This window comes from Rattus norvegicus, chromosome 6 (genome assembly GCF_036323735.1).
Source record: "Rattus norvegicus strain BN/NHsdMcwi chromosome 6, GRCr8, whole genome shotgun sequence".
In the NCBI taxonomy this organism is placed as follows: domain Eukaryota; kingdom Metazoa; phylum Chordata; class Mammalia; order Rodentia; family Muridae; genus Rattus; species Rattus norvegicus.
Window position 1 is genome coordinate 20,479,466 of NC_086024.1, and position 20,857 is coordinate 20,500,322.

Below are 20,857 nucleotides of genomic sequence, written 5' to 3' on the forward strand. Positions count from 1 at the left end.
ACATCATGACCAAGAAGCAAGTTGGGGAGGAAAGGGTTTATTCAGCTTACACTTCCACATTGCTGTTCATCACCAAAGGAAGTCAGGACTGGAACTCAAGCAGGTCAGGAAGCAGGAGGTGATGCAGAGGCCATGGAGGGATGTTACTTACTGGCTTGCTTCCCCAGCTTGCTCAGCTTGCTCTCTTATAGAACCCAGGTACCACCCACCCTATCACCCTTGATCACTATTTGAGAAAATGTCTTACAGCTGGATCTCATGGAGGCATTTCCTCAAGAGAGGCTCCTTTCTCTGTGATAACTCCAGCTTGTGTCAAGTTGACAGACAAAACCAGCCAGTGCAGTGTCTTTCCAGAGCTAGCTAATGAACAACTCATCGGGTAACCTGCCATTTCATATGAAAACTAACCAGTCTTGGATTCAAATCCCAAATCACTACCTTTATCTACCATTCACACTGCACCTGATACTGAAGTCAGTCAGGTACCACAGTGAAGGAGAAGATGCAGTGGGGGAAGGACCATCAGTTATTAAAAAGTTTGCTGAAAGCTTTACTTAAACATTCACACAGCATTCCACCAAAGCCATATACCCTATTAAGTATAAATTTCCTGCTGTATTTACACAAATCAGAAGCGACTCTTACTTCTGAGGAGCTAGCATTCTGTCCCAGAGTCTCCCTGGCACAGACACTTCCCTTCACCCTGCCCCTCATAGCGATAGCCAATGGAGTTTCAATGTAAACACGGCACATCTTTCTCCCCAGAGTGTTTCAGCCACTGCATTTCTTTTCTCTAACCTGAATGCCTATAATAGTTTCCTATTACTTTCTGCATGCGCACTCTGGCCTTATCCCAACTCCCAGTCCAGGGCTCTGATTGATGTTCTGAGCTTGAAACCTTTGCATCTGTCATGGCTGCTGCTCCGAATGTTCTTTTCACCAATATTTCATGGCTCACTGTCCTAGTCAGGGTTTCTATTCCTGCACAAACATCATGACCAAGAAGCAAGCTGGGGAGGAAAGGGTTTATTCAGCTTACACTTCCACATTGCTGTTCATCACCAAAGGAAGTCAGGACTGGAACTCAAGCAGGTCAGGAAGCAGGAGCTGATGTGGAGGCCATGGAGGGGTGTTACTTACTGGCTTGCTTCCCCAGCTTGCTCAGCTTGCTCTCTTATAGAACCCAGGACCACCAGCCCAGGGACGGCACCACCCACAATGGTCTGGACCCTCCCCCTTGATCACTAGTTGAGAAAATGCCTTACAGCTGGGTCTCATGAAGGCATTTCCACAACTGAGGCTCTTTTCTCTGTGATAACTCCAGCGTGTGTCAAATTGACACAGAAAATCAGCCAGTATACTCACTTTTTCCGTTTATTCATATATCCACTCATAGGTTATCCATAGAGGCAGTCATCAACTACTCTGCAATAGTCTTGTTTTAAAATTATTTTTATATTCTTTGAAATTATAATTTTGTCTCCCCCACCTCCTTTTCCTCCCTCTACCCCTCCCTTGTTCCTCCCTTGCTTTCTCTTGTATTCATGGTCTCCTTTTATCGTTGTTATATACATACATACATACATACATACATACATACATACATACATATATGTGTGTATGTATGTAATATATATACTCCTAAATACATAAATACAACCTGCTCAGTCTGTATAATGTTACTTGTATGCATATGATCTCAGAGCTGACCACTTGGTTCTGAATAAACAGTTGAAGGGATTTTCCCTGAGGAAAACCATTTCTCCTGTTCTCAGCACTCTGCAGCTGCATGGAGTTCCTCATCTAGGGTTGAGGCCCCCTGAGCTTTCCCCCTTCTGTTAGCATTCATTTGTGTCCTTGTTCAGGTCTTATCTAGGCAGCCGTATTGATGAGACTTCACGGGTGTAGCCTCTCTGACATTTCTTGGAGATCAGTCTCACAGTAAACTTCTGTTCCTTTCACTCTTACAATCCTTTGTCCCTTTGTAGTGGGTCAGTTGGGACTAGACACCACACAGTCTCTGTTCTCAGCATCTTGATCAGTTGCGAATTTCTGCCATGGTTGTGTCTGTTGTAAAAGAGAGGCTTCTTTGAAGAGGGATGAGAACTGATAGATTTCAGAGCTCAAAGTAAAGTGACAGGAGACAGAAAGGGACTGGAGTCTGACCTCAGCAGGTGAAGCCATTCATTTCAAACCTCAAAGGACAGACACTTCCACAGACACAGAAAGGGGTGTCTATTAGAGGAGAGGTGATGCTTGGAGTTGAGAGAGAGGCTTAGGGATGAGGAAGTTAATGCAGTTTCAGGGGCTATGTGTGAGCCTCTCCTTCCTGGTATTGTCGGCTCAGTGGAGTCAGCCTATCTTGGGGGACTGGCTATCTTGGGGGACTGGCTGTCTCAGCAAATCACTTCCTTTTTTTTTTTTTTTTTTTTTTTGTTCTTTTTTTCCGGAGCTGGGGACTGAACCCAGGGCCTTGAGCTTCCTAGGCAAGCGCTCTACCACCGAGCTAAATCCCCAACCCCAAATCACTTCCTTTCTGTGGCTCATTGTAACGGTTTGAACAAGGTCAGCTGTAGCTTCATACACATTCTGTTTTTACAACTAAGGCATTTATCAAGAACTACACTTAACCTATGGCTATAAATATTTACAGTGCATTAGAAATTATGTTAATTTAGTAAAGTAGCAGTTGTAAATTCTCTAAGATCCATGACTTCAGTAGCCCTGAGTAGTTAGCTTGGTTTTTAGTACCAGGCATGATTTCCCCATGTTAATCAGGCTTTAATTCCAATTAGGGAGCTGTTGGTTACTACCAAGATATGCCTGCCATTACTATCCCCTAGGGTCACTGTGCCATGCTGGCTATTTTATTTCATAGATGTTAAGGCTGGGTAAAACTATTGTTCACTTCCTTCTTTAGGAAGCTTGCAGGTGCTTTCTGGGACCATGAAAGCTAGTCCTCAGGGAGGAGGCTTTCAGGTCAGATCCAGCTCAGGTCCTCTGGGCCCTGTGTCTGAAGTGCATGGTGTCTTTAGCAAAGGGACTTATCTTCCACCTCTGGGGAACAACCATAAATCTGTGCCTATAGTTTGGATAGTATTTGTCCCCTCAAAAAACCCATGTTGAAATTGATTACCAGTACTTTAGGCATTGGGTTCTTTAAGGGTGGTTAGATAATTAAAAGAGATTAATACCTCAAGGCAGAGAAACCAGTCTCACAAGATAGTTACTTTAAAGCAGGCCGTCCCTTGTGCTTTGACTCGTCCTCAAGCTTTCTTTCTAGATCCAGTACAAAGACTCTGACTGTCCTCTGCTCAGGTACCGTGTGCTGTGTACTTCCTCACTCTCAGAACTGTGAACCCAAATAAAGCTTCAGTCTTTGTAAATCACTCAGTATTAGGTATTCTGTTAAAGCAGAGGAAAACAGACTAAGACAGTCCTGATTGATTATATATCTGTTTATTATCTTCCATATCCTCTAGAAAGTAAGCTTCTTCACAAGGCACGAATGCTGTCTTAGCTTTAAATCTTCAAGATCTGGCACATAAACTTTCAATTGATATTTGTAGAATCGATAAGTTCATGTGTGAATCTTCGTTCTTACATAAATTATTCATTGACCTTCATCCATTCCCCAGTACACGTTTAATCCTGCTTTCTGCAAGATACTTCAGATGCTAGGGGTAAGTAGCAATCAGAGTAGACATAGTCGCTGCCTCCAAAGAGCTTTCTAAGTGTAGGAAAGAAAGACAAAAAACACTCAGTACATATATAGAGCCATCTTTAAGATCTTGAAGAAAAAGTACCAAGAGCTCTAGTTTTACTTTCCGTGTATTTGTGAGTTAACCAATTTTGTGCTTGCTTTTAATTTCTAATTTCATTTCATTTTAGTAGCAGAGCATGTTTTGTATTATTTCTGTGTTCTGAAAATGTAGTGAGGTAGCCAGGTATGGGGGCTCGAAAGACAGAGGCATGAGGATCTCTGTGAGTTTAAAGACAAATCGAGATAAATAGCCAAGGCTGTGAAACCCTATGTCCAAAAACCACCACCACCACCAATAAAACAAAAAATGTGAGGTTTGTTTTACAGGTTAGCATGCAGTCTGTCCTAGACAACATTCCGTATGTAATTGAATAGCTATTTTGTTGTGGGATGGTTTGTCTGTTAAGTCTGTGCTGGTACTTACGACTCTCCAGCTAGGTGTGGTGGTGCACATCTTTAATTCCAGCAGCCTCGGGGCAGAGGCAGGCAGGTCTCTGAGCTTGCATCTGAGGCCAGCCTGGTCTACAGATTAAATACTAGGACAGCCAGGACTACACAAAGAAACCCTGCCTGGAAAAAAAGAAGAGGAAGAAGAGGAGGAGGAGGAGGAGGAAGAGGAGGAGGAGGAGGGGGGGAGGAGGAGGAAGAGGAGGAGGAGGGGGAGGAGGAGGAGGGGGAGGAGGAGGAGGGGGAGGAAGAGGAGGGGGAGGAGGAGGAAGAGGAGGAAGAGGAGGAGGAAGAGAAGGAGGAGGAGGAGGAGGAGGAGGAAGAGAAGGAGGAGGAGGAAGAGAAGGAGGAGGAGGAGGGGGAGGAGGAGGAGGAGGAGGAGGAGGAGGAGGAGGAGGAGGATTATTTGTTTTAGTCTATTCTGTCCGGTACTCATATAGCTAATCTAGTTTCCTTAGTTTCTGATTGGCACATAATATATCTGGAACATAAATTCTCAAATATTTACCTCATCTTTTCCATTCTTTCGTTTGTATCTTTGAATTTGTATGTTCTCCCCTTTTTAAAAAAATTGACCTGACGATCTTTTGACTAGATGGTTTATCCCACTCTCATTCATTGCTGTTGTAATAGCGAGATAGTGGGAGCTTTGTGTGTCAGCACATTCTGGTCAGCAGATTCAAACCCAGAGACCTGCCTGCCTCTGGTTAAGAGTAAATCCATCTTGTGTTTGTTCCTCTGTTCCTAGTCTACTCTGTGATGCTTTCTTTTTGAATTAACCATTAACTATTTCCTGGTATATTTGGATGATCTCTCTAGAGCAGCAGTTCTCAACTGGTGGGTCAGGACCCCTACAGGGATCACTTACCAAATATTCTGCATATCAGATATTTACATTATGATTCCTAACAGTGGCAAAATTATAGCTATGAAGTAGCAACAAAATAATTTTATGATTGGGGTCACCACAGCATAAAGAGCTGTGTGAAAGTGTTGCAGCTTTGGGAAGGCTGAGAACCACTGCTCCAGAATCACTTTGTTTTGTTTTCCAAAACAGGCTTTCTGTGTGTACTTCTGGCTGTCCTGGAACTCACTCTGTAGATCAGGTTGGCCTCAAACTCAGAGCCACCTGGCTTTGCCTCTTGGGATTAAAGGCATGTGTGCATTTAATTTCCCCCATATGTGTCTGTCGTACATTCTTGGTTAATAAATCTGGGGCTAAACAGGTAAGAGCACTGGCTGTTCCTCCAGATTTCCTAAACTTAATTCCCAGCACCCTCATGGTAGCTCTCAACCATCTGTAATGGGATCTGATGTCCTCTTCTGCCATGCAGCTATATGTGCAAATAGAGCACTCAGATACATAAAATAAATAAATAAATATTAAAAATAAATATGTGTCACAGAAACTTACTAAATATTAGTCCTAAGGTAACTTGTTAAAAAAAAGAAAGAAAGAAAGAAATATATGTGAAGCAATTTAGCCATTCTGCCCCTAACCTGGCCAATTAAAAATGTGTATTTTTTTTATTTCTTTAAAGTAGGCTTTATCCATAACTTTGATCAAAAAATGGCTACTATATTTTTGGTTTATGGTATCTATATTAACTTTTTGTCTTTCAGGTGAAAATGAGTTCTTCAGTGAGAAGAAAAGGCAAGCCAGGCAAAGGGGATGGAAAGGGGTCTTCTAGAGGAGGAAGAGGAGGCAGAGGACACGTGAATAAATCTCATGGGGGTGGAGGTAGTGGCGGCGGTGGCTGCGGCGGTGGCGGTGGTGGTGGCAGCGGCAGTAGAAAGGCCTCAAATAGAATTTGGGATGATGGCGATGACTTTTGTGTCTTCACTGAATCCAAGCGCCCGTCCAGGTCATTATGCATCCCTTACGTGTTATTTATGTGTGTGTTTATATATGGGTGCTCTGGTGTGCATGTGAGGGCAAAGGGCCACATGTAGGAGTTGGATTTCTTCTCCCATGTGGGTCCCAGGGACCGAACTCAGCTCATCAGGCTTGGTGGCAGGCACCCTTTCCCAGTGGGCCATGCTGCCAGCCCTTTGTTAGATAAACCATTAGAATGTTCAGTTCCAGAAACCATTTCACTTCCTAACATGTGGTACAGCCAATGGCCAAGAAGCGGTGGGGCGGGAGGTGGGGGGTAAGTAGTTCCAGTCCGGTTATTGTTCTCATCTGAAATTCTGGCAGTCCCTCTGTCACAACTTTTTAAAAGCATGGTAGTAAATAATAGGGTTTTTCTCTTTTTTTAATTAGGTTGAATTTTGACTTTAGCTACCTCAGGGTGACACTGAAACTAGATGTCATGTTAGTATTGAGTGAAATGTTTCTAGGAAAGTAAAACTAGAAGACATAAAAGTGCAACAAAACCTAAAGTCTTCTGTAAACTCCATAGGTTGATGTTAAAATTAAACAGCCCAAAATGCAAGCTGCCCGTGTCTGTCTGGTTGATGAGTTTCATCTGTCCAGCCGGTGAGCCATCATCTGATGGCCACCAGAAACAGATGGTGTCATCAACCTTCCTCAGCTCCGGCTTTCGATTAATTTAATTAAAGGATGGTAAAAAGTAAATGTAGCTAATATATCTTACACAGTATACATAGAAAAGTCCCCATATGAAGACTCCGAAACTCTACTGAGTTGTATGCAGGGTTCTTAGAGAAGAGAGACTCCATTAGCCATACATACATTCACAGGAATAGCATATCTGAATATTAGGAAGGAAGGACTGTAAGTGGGTGCAGGGTTTGATGATATCATAGATCATCTGTACTTTTAGCCTAGGTGGATTCAACTGTATGTATGCATTCAGAGTAGAAAAAAAGAAACAAGGGGAATGTAAGTCATTAAACTGGCTACCAAATGATTGCTGTAATGAGTCTGATTGGAGGATTTAAATACATATTCTTCATACATAGTCACTAAAGGAGCAGGATTGCCAGGTGTCCCACCAGAAAATCTACATATTTTTCCTTTGAGAAAGAAAGGAAGGAAGGAAGGAAGGAAGGAAGGAAGGAAGGAAGGGAAGAAGGAAGGAAGGAAGGAAGGAAGGAGGAAGGAAGGAAGGAAGGAAGGAAAGAAGGAAGGGAAGAAGGAAGGGAGGAAGGAAGGAAGGAGGAAGGAAGGAAAGAAGGAAGGAAGGAAGGAAAGAAGGGAGGGAGGAAGGAAGGAAGGAAGGAAGGAGAGTCATTATGGACACTATTCAGAACAATGTGTGTCTCAGTTAATGTCACATCAAAGAGCAATTGCAGTCTTTGGAGGGGTGGTAGACAGGGTCTTACTTACTATCTCCTGAGTACCTCTGACGTCCTGGTTTTACACACTAGGATTGCAGCAATAGGTAAACGTTGTACTTCCCTTCATTAAAGATGTTTAAGATTGAAGGATCATAAGTGTGTCACAGAAGCAGTGAGCGCTGTGAAGAGAAAGCACAGCACTGTGTAAGTGGACGTGTAGAGACTGCTAGAGTCGCTGTCATGTGGAAAACCTCTAAAAAGGCTCATTTGAACAAAGAAGAGAAAGAGCCATGAGCCTCTCTGAGAGAAAACATTGAGGGCAGAGGGGAGAGCAAGTGTGAAACCCTAAGTCAGGAATTGATTTAGAAGGCCTGGGAAACCCAGAGCCATGGGACAAGAGTAAGTCAGTCAGAGCAGAGGGACTTGACTGCAGGTGGCCCTGTGGCCAGTAGAGGGAGTCTGGCTTTTGCTTTGCCTAATAAGGAAAACCACAGAGGGTTTGAATGTAGGGTTTGATGTAGGACATTTCAGTCACTCTGGCCACAGTTGCCACTCTTCAACATACGCCCTTCTGATCCTCAGAAGATTGGACCTTTTCTTTACAGCCTCGGGCCAGGTAAGTTGAGACGGAAGAGAGTAAATGATGGACTGAATCACTGGAGGAAATGAGGTTGGGACAGAGTCTCCAAATTAGGGGGGGGGGGGGGGGGGGGCGCTTTAAGATGAAGACTGGACCCAGAGCATGGTGGAGCACATCTGATATCCCAGCACTTGGGAGGTGGAGGGAGACTGGAGGAGCCACTGAGGAGACCATGGCTACAAAACTAGTTGACTCCAGCCTATGCTACCTGAAATCCTGTCTTTGAAAAAAAAAAACAAAAAGCAAAAAACAAAAACAAAACTATAGGGATTTATAAATAAGTGTTGTGTGAGATAGGAACATGTGACCCTCCCAAACAGATTCCAGAGAAATGACAAGACAAATTTAGATTGTGAGAATTTCTAAAAGATAGTGGCCCTTCAAAAATGCCACTGCTCCAGGCCAGTGGAAGCCATGCCTTTATTCCCAGCACTCAGAAGCAGAGGCAGGCGGATCTCTGAGTATAAGGTCCACGGAGGGAAACCAGGGCAACACAAAGAAACCTTGTCTCAAAAACCAACAAACGTCATTGTCAGAGAGTAGGCCGGGAACTCTTCAAAGTAAAAGAATTTGAGGAAAATGCCAACTGGTAGCTAGGGAAATCTCGTAAATACTGTAGGAAAACACTCTCTCTATTTGATGTCATCTGCTGTCGGTGTGTGTCGTGAGTATTTGGGAGCTCTGATAAGAGTATCAAAGTTTTGTTCATGAGCATGTGACTTTAATTCAGGCCCTGCGACAGTAACAAAAGCAAAGGAGAAACACGGCCTAAGTGGAAGCCCAAAGCCAAAGTGCCCCTTCAGACGCTGCACATGACATCAGAGAATCAGGAGAAGGTGAAAGCCCTTCTGAGGGACCTGCAGGAACAGGGTGCGGACGCGGGATCCGAGTAAAGTATCTTGTTTGAGTACATTTTATACTGAGGAGAACACATTGGCAATGATGCCTCTTCAGCTTTGGGTACTGGATCAGTGAAGAGCAGTGGTTCTCAACCTTCCTAATGCTGGGACCCTTTAATACAGCTCTTCATGCTGTGGTGACCCCCAGCCATAAACTATTCTCATTGCTACTTCATAACTGTTTGCTACTTTGCTGCTGTTTTGAATCATAATGTAAACATCTGCTATGCATGGTATCTGATATGCATCCCCTGTGAGGCTCATGACCCACAGGTTGAGAACTGCTGGTGTAGAGCCTCTTGTGGCGATACCATTGGCTGAAAGTGAGGTAAGAGAAGTACAATAGCAATTATGCAGCCACAGTTTTGGAGTGAGTGTATCTCCCACCATCCTGAGCAGCACCATGGGTTGCTTCATCTTCCTTTGTCTCCAGGCCCATACTAATATAGGATATTAGTGCTCTATTGAAACTAATCCAACTAAAACTTTATACTAACAAGTAGGAGCTTATTCTAGAAGCAAATATGGAGGCAAGTTCTTGCTAATGCAGCCCTGCCTGGCCTCAGACTCACTGCAGTCCTCCTGCCTCAGCTTTCCCACCTGTCCCAAACCCCTAGCAAGAAAATGTTTGTTCTTTTTTCTTTCTAATGTATATGGCTGTTTTGCCTGCTGTGTGTCCTGGCACCTCTTGTTGCCTGGTGCAGGTAGAGGCCAGAAGGTGTAAGATTCTTTGGAACTGAAGTTATAGACAGCCATCAGCTGCCATTTGGGTGCTGGGAATTGAACCCAGGTCCTCTGAAAGAGCAGCCAGTGCTTCTAACCACTGAGCCATCTCTTCAGCTTCTAGGTCAAGCTTTAATATTGTACCTAGCCACCCAAGTGAAACAGTTTCTTAGTTGTCTCCCCTCTACCTCTGCACTGTGTTAACTCCTCTGTTACACTCACAGTTGTAGAGGTTCATTCATTTTTATGTTTGCTAGAAATCTTGAGTAGTTGACCTACACTCCACCCTCGGCAATAAATACATTCTTTGATAGAACTAGTGAATGGTCAGTCAGGAATAGAAAATATTCTGTCCTCTACAAACTTGTTTGTCTCAGACTTAGAAAAGGGGGTTATACATTAAATAAAGGGGAAAGGACGGGGATGTTATCTGTGAATAAGAGGAAGAGATGGCTTTTGTGGGTCAGAATATATGTAAGCTCTGGGCTTAGCCTAGGGTGAGAATCTTGTTGTTCCTTTCTGTGTAACCTTAGTTACTAATCCTCTGTAAGGCTCATTGATCATTTGAAAAATGGGGGTTTCAGTAAGGTATAGCAGAATTATTGAGAAGCTAGAAAGAGTTTGTTTCTGTAAATGACTTTACCTATGACCTGAATGGCATGTAGGTACCTGAGAAATGTCATTTCCCAGGACAGAAGCTAACGGCTCACTATTAAAACGAAACCAGCAACGGAAGAGCAGGGTCCCACATCCTTCGCTCTTTGATTAAATGTTTAGATCCTTGCTTAATTTTTCTCTGAAATGAGTAGACATTAACACCCAGTACCTGAAAATGTCCCCTTCCCTAGAAGAGGCTCCTCCGGGGAGGAGGAAGAGGACGCGCCCGAGGGCGCTGCCGAGCAGAGCTGGTCAGCTGGACCAGAGCCGACCTTTCTTCCCGACTGCCGTCCTTGGGAGTATATAGGCCCAGAAGAAGTGGAGCCTCCTCTTCCGGAATTTACAGTCTCGCCACTGGCAGTGCAAAAACTTTCCAGGTGATCACTTTATCACTTATAGAAGCCATGGCAGCCGAGTCCTCCCTGTGGATGGCCTGCCATGACAGTGCCAGTAGGGCCCAATGTGCCGACAACTCTGTCTCTTGAAATGGAGGGGTTAGTATTGTCAGGGGTGCTGTTTCAAAGTACAGAATGTAGCTGTCCACAGTTATAATTTCATCCATGTATTTAAGTGAATCTCACATCAGTGATGGGAATGAAGATTTGACACAGCATCTTTGTCACGTTTTGCCCTCGGCAGGTATGGCTTTCACACGGAGCACTGTCAGCTGGCCCTGAGGATCTGTGAGGGAGACTTAGGGGCAGCACTAGAGCACCTTCTGCACCAGTGCTTCTCGGAGACGTTTGGAGAGAGGATGGCACTGTCTGAGGCCGCTGTTTCTGTAAGCTTGGATGAGTGCGTGGAGCAGAGACAGGAAGAGACACTTGCTCTCAAGTCCATCTGTGGAGAAAAATTTATAGAAAGAATTCAGAACAGAGTCTGGACCATTGGATTGGAACTGGAATATTTGACCAACAAATTCTGCAAGTCTAAGCAAAAGGAAAGTAACAAAAATGTACGGGACACTTCACCTGAAACCTGTAAATTTTACCTCAAAGGAAACTGTAAATTTGGATCAAAATGCAAATTCAAACATGAAGTGCCCCCACATCAGATCATTGGGAGAACGGAGAGAAACGTAAACGACCCTCATCTGGATGCTGAGAACGACACCACTTTTCTGTATGAGCTTCAGATCCGCTTTTCTAAAGACCACAAATACCCCTACCAGGCTCCCCTCGTGGCGTTTTATTCCACCAATGAGAACCTACCTCTGGCTTGTCGTTTACATATTTCTGAGTTCCTTTATGGCAAGGCCTTGGAGTTCGCAAAAACTTCAGAACCTGTTGTATATTCTTTGATAACCCTTTTAGAGGAAGAGTCTGAGATTGTCAAGTTACTAACACACACTCAACATAAGTACAGTGTTCCTCCCATCAACGTCCCTCCAGCACCATCCGAGACCAGAATAAGTAAACCTGCCTACCGCAAACCAGTGATCCCAAGTAACACTTTTCTTTCTAATCAGATGCTGGAAGGTACGTAAAATGTTGATCTTAGGTACAGGATGGGATCAGCATTCAGAGTGATGAGTTTAAAAGTAAAACGTTTTGAGGCTGGATGAGGATTATTTCCTGGTGATCTTGAACAAAAAGAATTCCCTGACTGGTCATTGAGCCTGCCTTTAGCTATGGCTGGCAGCTGTAACTCTTTGGCCGAGCTCCCTAGGTAGAAAGTCTGGCCTGAAGTGTAAATGTCGTTACTGTGTAGAGAATGACCAGCCTGAGTATATGAATGGCAGCGCTGGATAAGGTTCTGCCTTGCTCCTGCCTGTGGAGACCAAGGTCAAAGAGGCCTTAAGATACATGGTCAGAAAATCAATTTCATTTAACTTGGTTTCATATGTTTACTTCTTATATGTGATATCCATTTCCTCCTCTTTTTTTAGTATTCTAGGCTGGTAAAAAAAAGTTGACCAAAATAATGCTGTCTTTATAATTCCTTAAATACAAATGTATGTAAGCTGCTGGCTTTGTCCAGCTTTGCCATGCAGATTCCTTTCTTTTTTAAAGATTTATTTTATGTGTGTGAGTACACTGTCTCTGTCTTCAGACACACCAGAAGAGGGCATCAGATCCCATTACAGATGCTTGTGAGCCACCATGTGGTTGCTGGGATTTGAACTCAGGACTTCTGGAAGAGCAGTCAGTGCTCTTTACCACTGAGCCATCTCTCCAGCCTGCTATGCAGACTCTTATACCACAAACTCCTCTTCAGCATTCCTCAAAGAATTTACTTTCATTTATGTCTGTATTTCAGGAAAAATGCAATTTTCCGTCTTTCATACGAGTTTCCTAGCTAAGGGCTAGAGATAGAGCTCAGCAGCAGGGCGTCTGCCTATGTCCGTGAAGTTCTGGGTTAAAGCCCAGCGGTGCAGGGGAAAACAGAGTTTCCTGTACACATCAGTAAGTAGAGCGCATGGGCTGCAGGATGCTACAGGAAGCTGACGGACATCCCAGCCAGGTCACTCCGAGCAGCAGTCACCCGTTTCCTTGGGGAGTGGCAGAGCTCTCATGGAAACTTGGGTTTCATTTTGTTCGTTTCATTTGTTTTTGTGGTTTTTGGTGGTGCTGGGGATTGAACCTCTCTGGCTTTTCTTATGCCAGGCAAGCACAACTATACTAAGCTACATCCCTAGTCTGACTTTTCAATAACATTCCTGAGATCATTTATATAACATTAATTTCACCTATTTAACAGATATCATTAAATAGGGTTTTTTTTTTTAATGTTTTAGAGTTGCACAGTCATGAACACTACTGATTTTCCTGAAATAAACCTGTAGGCATCAGTCGCTGTCTTTGGCCTAACAACTGTTCTCCCATAGGCTGTCTTCACAGCTTTGCCTATGTATATATTTCATAGAAACTGAGTCATGATCTTAAGCCTTTGGAAGCTGGAGTCTTTCATTTAGCATAATGTTCTCAAAGCTCACACATGCCATAGTATGTCTTTATTCCTTTTTGTTATTGAGGGATAATTCATTACATGGCTATGCCACATTTTGTTCTCAGTGCATTGTTTCATAAACTTGGTTATTTTATACCATTAAATTTGGGGGACCCTGGGGTTGGGGATTTAGCTCAGTGATAGAGCGCTTGCCTAGCAAGCGCAAGGCCCTGGGTTCGGTCCCCAGCTCCGAAAAAAAGAACCAAAAAAAAAAATTTGGGGGACCCTTGCAAGTAGCTGAGACATTCTATATTAATTCCTTGAACTGAAAGCTTTGATTTCGATACACACCTTTAATCACAGTACTTGGAAGACAGAGGCAGGCAGATCTATGAGTTCAAGACTAGCCTAGTCTATAGAGCAAGTCCCAAAGCTACACAAAGAAACCCTGTCTCAAAAAAGGAAAAGAAAAGTCTTCATTGTTACTTTGATTTAATGACACCATTTATTCTTGGGGAAAGCTCAAGTTAGTGTCTTCAGTGCTCTCTTCGGAGTAGTATGGAAATAAATGAAGCTGTTTCAGTCAAGCCTCAGGGTTTCCTGTCTTACCTAAAGAAGGGACAAATTAAAAATGTTTCCTTTCACTCCACTCAAGGGGAAGGATTATCAGAGCTGGAGGAGGATGCAGATGAGGACGAAGGCCCTGCTCCAATTGTCGTGGAGAATGAAAGCTATGTGAACCTTAAGAAAAGGAGTTACAGAAGGTGTGACCGGCCTGCAAAGTCCTTATTTGCTGAGAACAGTAAGATCTGCAGGCAGTTCCAGATGAAACAGGTACTGTACATGGGTCAACCTCCTCCCTCAGGTCTGGGGGCTCCTCTTCCTCCTAGCTTTTGGTTCGCTCTGAATGGTTAAGACTTTCTCTCGCCCCTTCCAAACTTCCTTCCTTCGTTTTTTTCTCTTTTCTTTTTTGTTTTTTGTGTTTTGTTTTCTCTTTTGTCATTTTGGGACAAGATCTTGCTAGCTAGATACAGGTTTGTGCTACCACTCCCTTCTTGTCTACATGCCACAGCAAATTTACATACGTGTGCTGGGTGCTTTGGGACACTCAGCTGGCAGATATTGAGTGTATGCGTAAACCAGATGTTTTAGGAACATCCAATGCAATAATAGCTAATTTAATATTTGAAGGGAATATTAATGCTGTGATTTACTTAGGAAACCCATATCTAAGAGAAGGGGAAAACCAATGCCATTTCAAAGGCTCACAGGATAAATAATGTGCCCGAGGTCACAAGACAGTAAGTGGTAACAGAAGTTTAGTTCAACTGTCTCAAAAGTCCATGTTTTTATATTGACGTGAAGATTTGTTTTAAAAGAAACCATAAGTAAATTTTGAGGACCCAGTTGGAAGTAAATTTTGAGGACCCAGTTGGATGTTACACAAAGGTTAGTTATTGGATGAGTTTGTGGATTAGATTAAGTAATGTCTAAGGACCCTTCACAATTTTTTTTTATATATTATATCATCAAATATATATTATATGCCATAGATCATCAAAATGTTGTAACGTACCATAAATAAAATTATAGAGATGGAAAGTTATTTAGTTTGTCATGACCTATCTATATGATAAAATTATTTGCGATGACATTAGTATAATTCTTTATTGTTCCAAAGTATAGCCAATTATTTTTCTTTCTTTTTTTATTTTTTATTTTTTAATTTTTTTTTACTTTATTTAATTTTCTTTTATTTTTTGAGACAAGGTTCCTCTGTGTAGCCCCAGATGTCCTAGAACTGACTCTGTAGATCAGGCTAGCCTCAAACTCACAGAGAGCTTCCCAAGAGCTGGGATTAAAGGTATGCACCACTACCACCCAGCTTATATTTCATTTACAAATTTTTAGTTTACTTTTACAGAGTATTATTATTTATTCATTCGTGCGAATCTGGGCGAGTTTACCTGCACTGCGTGTAGGCAGGTGCCTTCATAGATCAGAAGAGGGATTGTATCCTCTGGAACTAAACTTAACAGATGGTGTAAGCCACCTGATGTGGGTGCTGGGATTTGAACTCTGGTCCTCTGAAGCAGCAGTATAGGCTTCTAACCACTGACCCGAGTCTCCAACTCTACAATTTTACTTTTAGTTGACATATATGTATATATTTTATATATATATTATATTATTATATATTATATTAGTTATATTAGTTGACATATATTATATATGATATATAATTATATATCATATATATTATATATATGCAAAAAAACATTTTTTTTTTTTTTGGTTCTTTTTTTCGGAGCTGGGGACCGAACCCAGGGCCTTGCGCTTCCTAGGTAAGCGCTCTACCACTGAGCTAAATCCCCAGCCCCACATTATTTTAAAAGTTCTTTTTTTTTTCAAAGATTTATTTATTATACAGTGTAGCTGTCTTCAGACACACCAGAAGAGGGCATCAGATCTCATTACAGATGGTTGTGAGCCACCATGTGGTTGCTGGGATTTGAACTCAGGACCTCTGGAAGAGCAGTCAGTGCTCTTAACCACTGAGCCATCTCTCCAGCCTAAAACCATTGTTTTAAAGACAGGATCTTCATCCCACCTGGCCAGAACTTACCATGTGGCACCAAGTTGTAACTCTGTTCCTCCTGCTTCAGCCTGAGCTATGCTATACAACATGAGAGCTTTTCCATCCTATCGAACTTCAAACCTACTAACTATCGCAGTCCATCTTTCCCACAATATTAGCGTACAATGCAATGTCGAGAGTATTGATCATTAGCTGTGAAACTGATTTACCTAGTTATGGTGAATGGCCAAAGAGAAAGCTTCGGCAATTGTTCTAGCTTATTATTGATCTGGGGAAGGTCTGCTCTCGTATAGACCTTTGCTGTCTACTGCAGCAGCTCCTAAAAGCTTTGGCTATTGCAGTTGAATTTACTCATTAAAATAAGTTCAGTTCCTCCAAAGAGCATTCTGTTCCTCAAGGGCTCAGTGGCCTCCTGCGGCCAGAATTACTGTATTGGGCAATGCATGTGCGAACCATTTCCGTGGACATACAAATATTTATCACAGTGTTGATATAATTATTGTTATTGGTTAGGATCAGACCAGCGCTGAGCAGGAGAGGTTCACACTGTTCAGTTTATTTAGCTATAAAACTACAGATTGCTCTGCCTACTCTGTGGATCCAGCCATCTAGCTAACATCTGTGGGTTCAGGCCTCACAGCTCTGAGCTCTGAGAGCCAACTGCTAAAGAGCGAGCAGGAGCAGTGAACCTCACCGTGGGATTCGAAGGTGAGTTCTGTGAACGGTGACTAGAAATAACTCAGCTGCTGCCTTCTCCTTGATTTTTTTTAGGCTTCCAGACAGTTCCACGCAATTCTGCAAGAAAGACAGTTACTACCTGCTTGGGAAGAAAGAGAAACCATTCTTAAATTGTTGAGCAAGCACCAAGTGGTTGTCATAAGTGGTATGACTGGGTAAGAGAGTGACTGACGTCAGATGCAGCTTTAGTGCACACGCAGGGCAGGGGCATTGTCTGCCTTAACCAGGTAGCCTTAAGAGATGCATGTACCCACGTTATGTGAGCATTTCGTCTTCTCTGTCAGATATGAAATGGGATTCCATGAAGGTGGTTGAATTATGTAGTTTTAGGGCCAGACTACAAGAGCTAAAACAGAGCTCAGGCATCCGTCCTGTAGATGGGTACCTCTGCCCCGAGACTCCTTCATTGTAGATGGTCTGGCTACCGGTTTTCACGAGGCCCATTGCAAGTCAGAAGGAGAATTCCATGCCAACAGCTTGAGAGCTGTGTATCTTCTGTGTCTTTCCTTCCTTCTATAAAGCGTGTTTGTTTTTTCTTTTAGCAACAGCTTAAGTAACATATTTTTCCCTGTTCCATACTCTGAAAGCGAACTTATCCTAGCCAACTCTGGGGCTTCATTCAGTTCTTTCATTCAGGATTACACAAAGCATCATTAGTTTTGTGCCGAGACTCAACTAAGAGAGCAATTTTATATCTCCTGGTTTCTCATAGTTTTTTATTTCAGCCCATTTATGACCAAATCATTCCACATCAAAGAGAAGAATATAAAAGGTGTGTGAGGCTCTGTGTTAGAGAGGCCATAGGAGGATGTCAGATGTCCTTCTCTGTCACTCTCTGCCTCAATCCCTGACAAGCTCTGACTGAACCTGGAGCTAGGCTAGAGGCCAGCAAGCCCGTTGTCCATTGACCCTCCGTCCCTTCCTTACCCTAACTCTAGGGTGACAGGAGCTGGCACAACCGTGTCCTGCTTCTTACCTGAGTACTGAGGATTCGAACTTAGCTCCTTGTGTTTCACAGCAAGCATTCTTACCATTGAATCCTCTCTGCAAGGCCCCTAGAATAAATCATAAGCCAACACTTTTTCTTTGGGATCCATATGTAGAGTTCACATCCCTAGAGACATTTTCAGATCTTCATCGTGTCTTTTTCATAGCCTTCGTTTTATAAATGGCATCAGACTGTCATTCGATTGCCCTGTTCCTAGGTTCATTAGGCCTGGTCCTCCGTGAGTGCGTGTTAGGCTCAGCAGCACACTCTAGTTAGCTGTGGGTCCCTTGTCGCCTGTGATTGCTTTGTTAACTAGCCCTTGAAAACTTCATTTTAGGACTCCTTTGTTTTGACATACAGATGTGGGAAAACCACACAGATTCCACAGTTTATTCTGGATAATTCTCTGAACGGGCCACCTGAGAGGGTGGCAAACATCATCTGTACCCAACCCCGACGAATCTCTGCGATCTCTGTTGCTGAGCGTGTTGCTAAGGAAAGAGCAGAAAGAGTGGGTCTGACGGTGGGCTATCAGATCCGGTTGGAAAGTGTCAAGGTCTGTGTGCTCTGCTCTGCTTACTTCCTAGGAATACGAATTGTTTCTAGATGTAAAGAATTTGGGGGATCTGGAGATTGACAGGCAACTGGGGATATGTACCTACAGTTTATTAATAACCACTTTTGGTGGGGTTGAAATCCTATCACACGCATGCGCACGCACACAAACAAACACACACACAAACACACACACACACACACACACACACACACACACACACACACACACACACTTGTTTTGCCTGAATGTATGTCTATGCATCAGGTGCATGCCTGCTGTTGCAGAGGCCAAGAGAGGGCATAGGATATCCTGGAACTGAAATTGTGGATCATCATAAGCTGCCATGGAAATTCTGGGAATCAAACCTGGGTCCTTTCAAAGCACAAGTGCTCTAACTGCTGAGCCATCTCTCCAGCCCTGGCTTTTTATTCTTAATTAGTAGAAATGATCTTGCTATTAAAGTTGAAGCGAATGTCGACTTGATTTAAATACCCACTTTAAAGAAATATTTTATAACCAGACCTGGTAGTGTGCACTTTTACTCCCAGCACTTGGGAGGCGAAGTAGAAGGATCTTCTGTGTTGTGGGCCAGCATGTTCTGTATAGTGAGCTCTAGGACACCCAGGATTAGGTCCACCCTGTCTCAGAAGATGAAAAAAGGATTTTATAATCGTACTGGGGTGGTTTTGGGTTTTGTGTGAGAGAGAGTTGTTTACAGTTTTAATATAAAGCGGAAGGGTAGATGGCTGGCCTTAGAAGCTACTTACTGTCTTGTATTTAGTACAATCGCTGGTGGGTCTAATGTTTATTCAGGTTTGCTTGCCAATAGCTACTTTTTCAAAATCTCATTAATGCGTGGCAATGCTCTCTCCTATGTTAGTCCTCAGCCACCAGACTGTTATACTGCACCACAGGAGTGCTGCTGAGAAGGCTGGAAGGGGACGCAACTTTGCAGGGAGTCACCCACATCATTGTTGATGAAGTCCATGAGAGGACAGAAGAAAGGTAAAAGGAAGGTGCTCCCAATAGACACACAGGCCTGTTAAATGAAGGTGAAAACTGCTGCTTCGTGTGGAGTTTCACAGACTTAATATTGATAAAGCCAAGAGGAAGGCTAAATTAGAGGGAAGAAGTGGCTTTCTTGATCTCCCAGGTCAGAAGCACAGTGGTTGGAGAGGGCATGCCCATCACCAGGGGAGCCTCTGGGCATGTGCCCCTGGGGGGTAGTCTACAGGTGCTTCTTTTGTTCTTTTGATCATTCTGTAAGCATTCATTCATGTATTTATAGTGCTGACATCAAGTGCCCTGTTGGGTGGTAGTTGCTGGGGACACAGGTGTGAGTAGGTCCTTGTCTTCACAGTCTGAGAGCAGGAAGAAATGAACAATGGAAGGTGACACCATAAGGGAGTCAGAGACCACATTGCTGAAGAGATGACTTTAACTAATAACTGAAGTATAAAGAGAATCCCAGCTAAGAGGTGGGACAGAGGCAGCATGGGTGGGCTTCTGAACTGAGGGAGGAGGCAGCATGGGTGGGCTTCTGAACTGAGGGAGGAGGCAGCATGGGTGGGCTTCTGAACTGAGGGAGGCCAATAGAGCATGAAGGAGTTAATGGAAGAGAAGACAGCAGGAGGACAGGAGCTAAATCTTAAGAGGCCTTATAAACCATAATAAGGCATTTAGAGTTTATTTTAACGAATTAGAAAGCATTTAAAAACATTTCTAGAGCACATGCTTTTAATCCCAGCACTCAGAGGCAGGGGCAGATGGAGCTCAAGGCTACCTTGCTCTGTTAGAGCAAGTTTCAGGACAGCCCAAGCTATGCAGAAATACTATCTTGAAAAGCCAAGGGGCTGGGGATTTAGCTCAGTTGGGGGCTGGGGATTTAGCTCAGTGGGGTGCTGGGGATTTAGCTCAGTGGTAGAGCCCTTACCTAGGAAGTGCAAGGCCCTGGGTTCCGTCCCCAGCTCCGAAAAAAAGAACCAAAAAAGAAAAGCCAAACAAAATATATGAGCAAAAAGACTGTTTGTTAGAAATCTTTTGTTTTAGACGGTTTCTTCTTATGGAGAATGAGTTTATTTTGTGAGTTAAATATTCATTGAGCACTCAGTATGGCTTGAGCATTAGAGTAGTGAGCAAAACAACAAACACCCCAGATCCTTGTCCTTGAGAGTTCACATTCTAATTGTTAGGGAAGCTCAACAATACAGTGAATACATAAAATACAAAGTGTTAAGTTCTAAGAAGAGATAAGAAATGCATAGCAAGAAGTGGGGTTCGTTTGAAATTTTCAATAGGTGCTAACCTTCCACAGTTAGCCAAGGAAGGCCTTGCCGAACCTGTTTTAAGCAGTCCTGAAAGAAGTGAGGGGACATCCTGGCTGGCAGACACTCATGCTGACACGTTAACGATGTACAGAGACCCTACGCTGCATTCCTCAGGGACAGCAAGAATGGAGTCCTGAACCCTACCTGGTAGGGGGAGCGCAGAAGGAAATGAGGGTGCAGAGAGCCGTGTCAGTAAGCACTCTGATGAGAGGTTACTGAGAATGGTATACTCAGCGTTTGAATAGAAGTAGTTGGTAATCAACTGTGTTGATCATAGATTTCGGGAAGATGAGGGCTAGCATAGACCAGTGAAGAACGTTGCTTGGTGTACCGTTACTCTGTGGAGTCCATCACTCCACAGTTTATGGAGGGCTTTGTGGTT

The 20,857-nt window shown here is 43.3% G+C and overlaps 1 protein-coding gene across 5 annotated transcripts in view; it reads left to right on the forward strand.

Annotated features, from left to right (window-relative positions):
- Dhx57 (DExH-box helicase 57) overlaps positions 1–20,857 on the forward strand; it is a 53,668-nt gene that overhangs the window by 4,577 nt on the left and 28,234 nt on the right. For 3 of the 5 annotated variants that reach the window (XM_039112615.2, XM_039112609.1, NM_001191907.2), the window contains 8 exons: positions 5,834–6,075; positions 8,827–8,985; positions 10,567–10,752; positions 11,015–11,853; positions 13,920–14,098; positions 16,635–16,756; positions 17,950–18,145; positions 19,029–19,153. In XM_039112615.2, the coding sequence (XP_038968543.2) occupies positions 5,834–6,075; positions 8,827–8,985; positions 10,567–10,752; positions 11,015–11,853; positions 13,920–14,098; positions 16,635–16,756; positions 17,950–18,145; positions 19,029–19,153 (2,048 nt within the window). Of the gene's footprint in view, positions 1–5,833; positions 6,076–8,826; positions 8,986–10,566; positions 10,753–11,014; positions 11,854–13,919; positions 14,099–16,634; positions 16,757–17,949; positions 18,146–19,028; positions 19,154–20,857 lie in introns of those variants that run through there. The other 2 variants (XM_039112613.1, XM_039112610.1) reach the window with 2 other exon arrangements.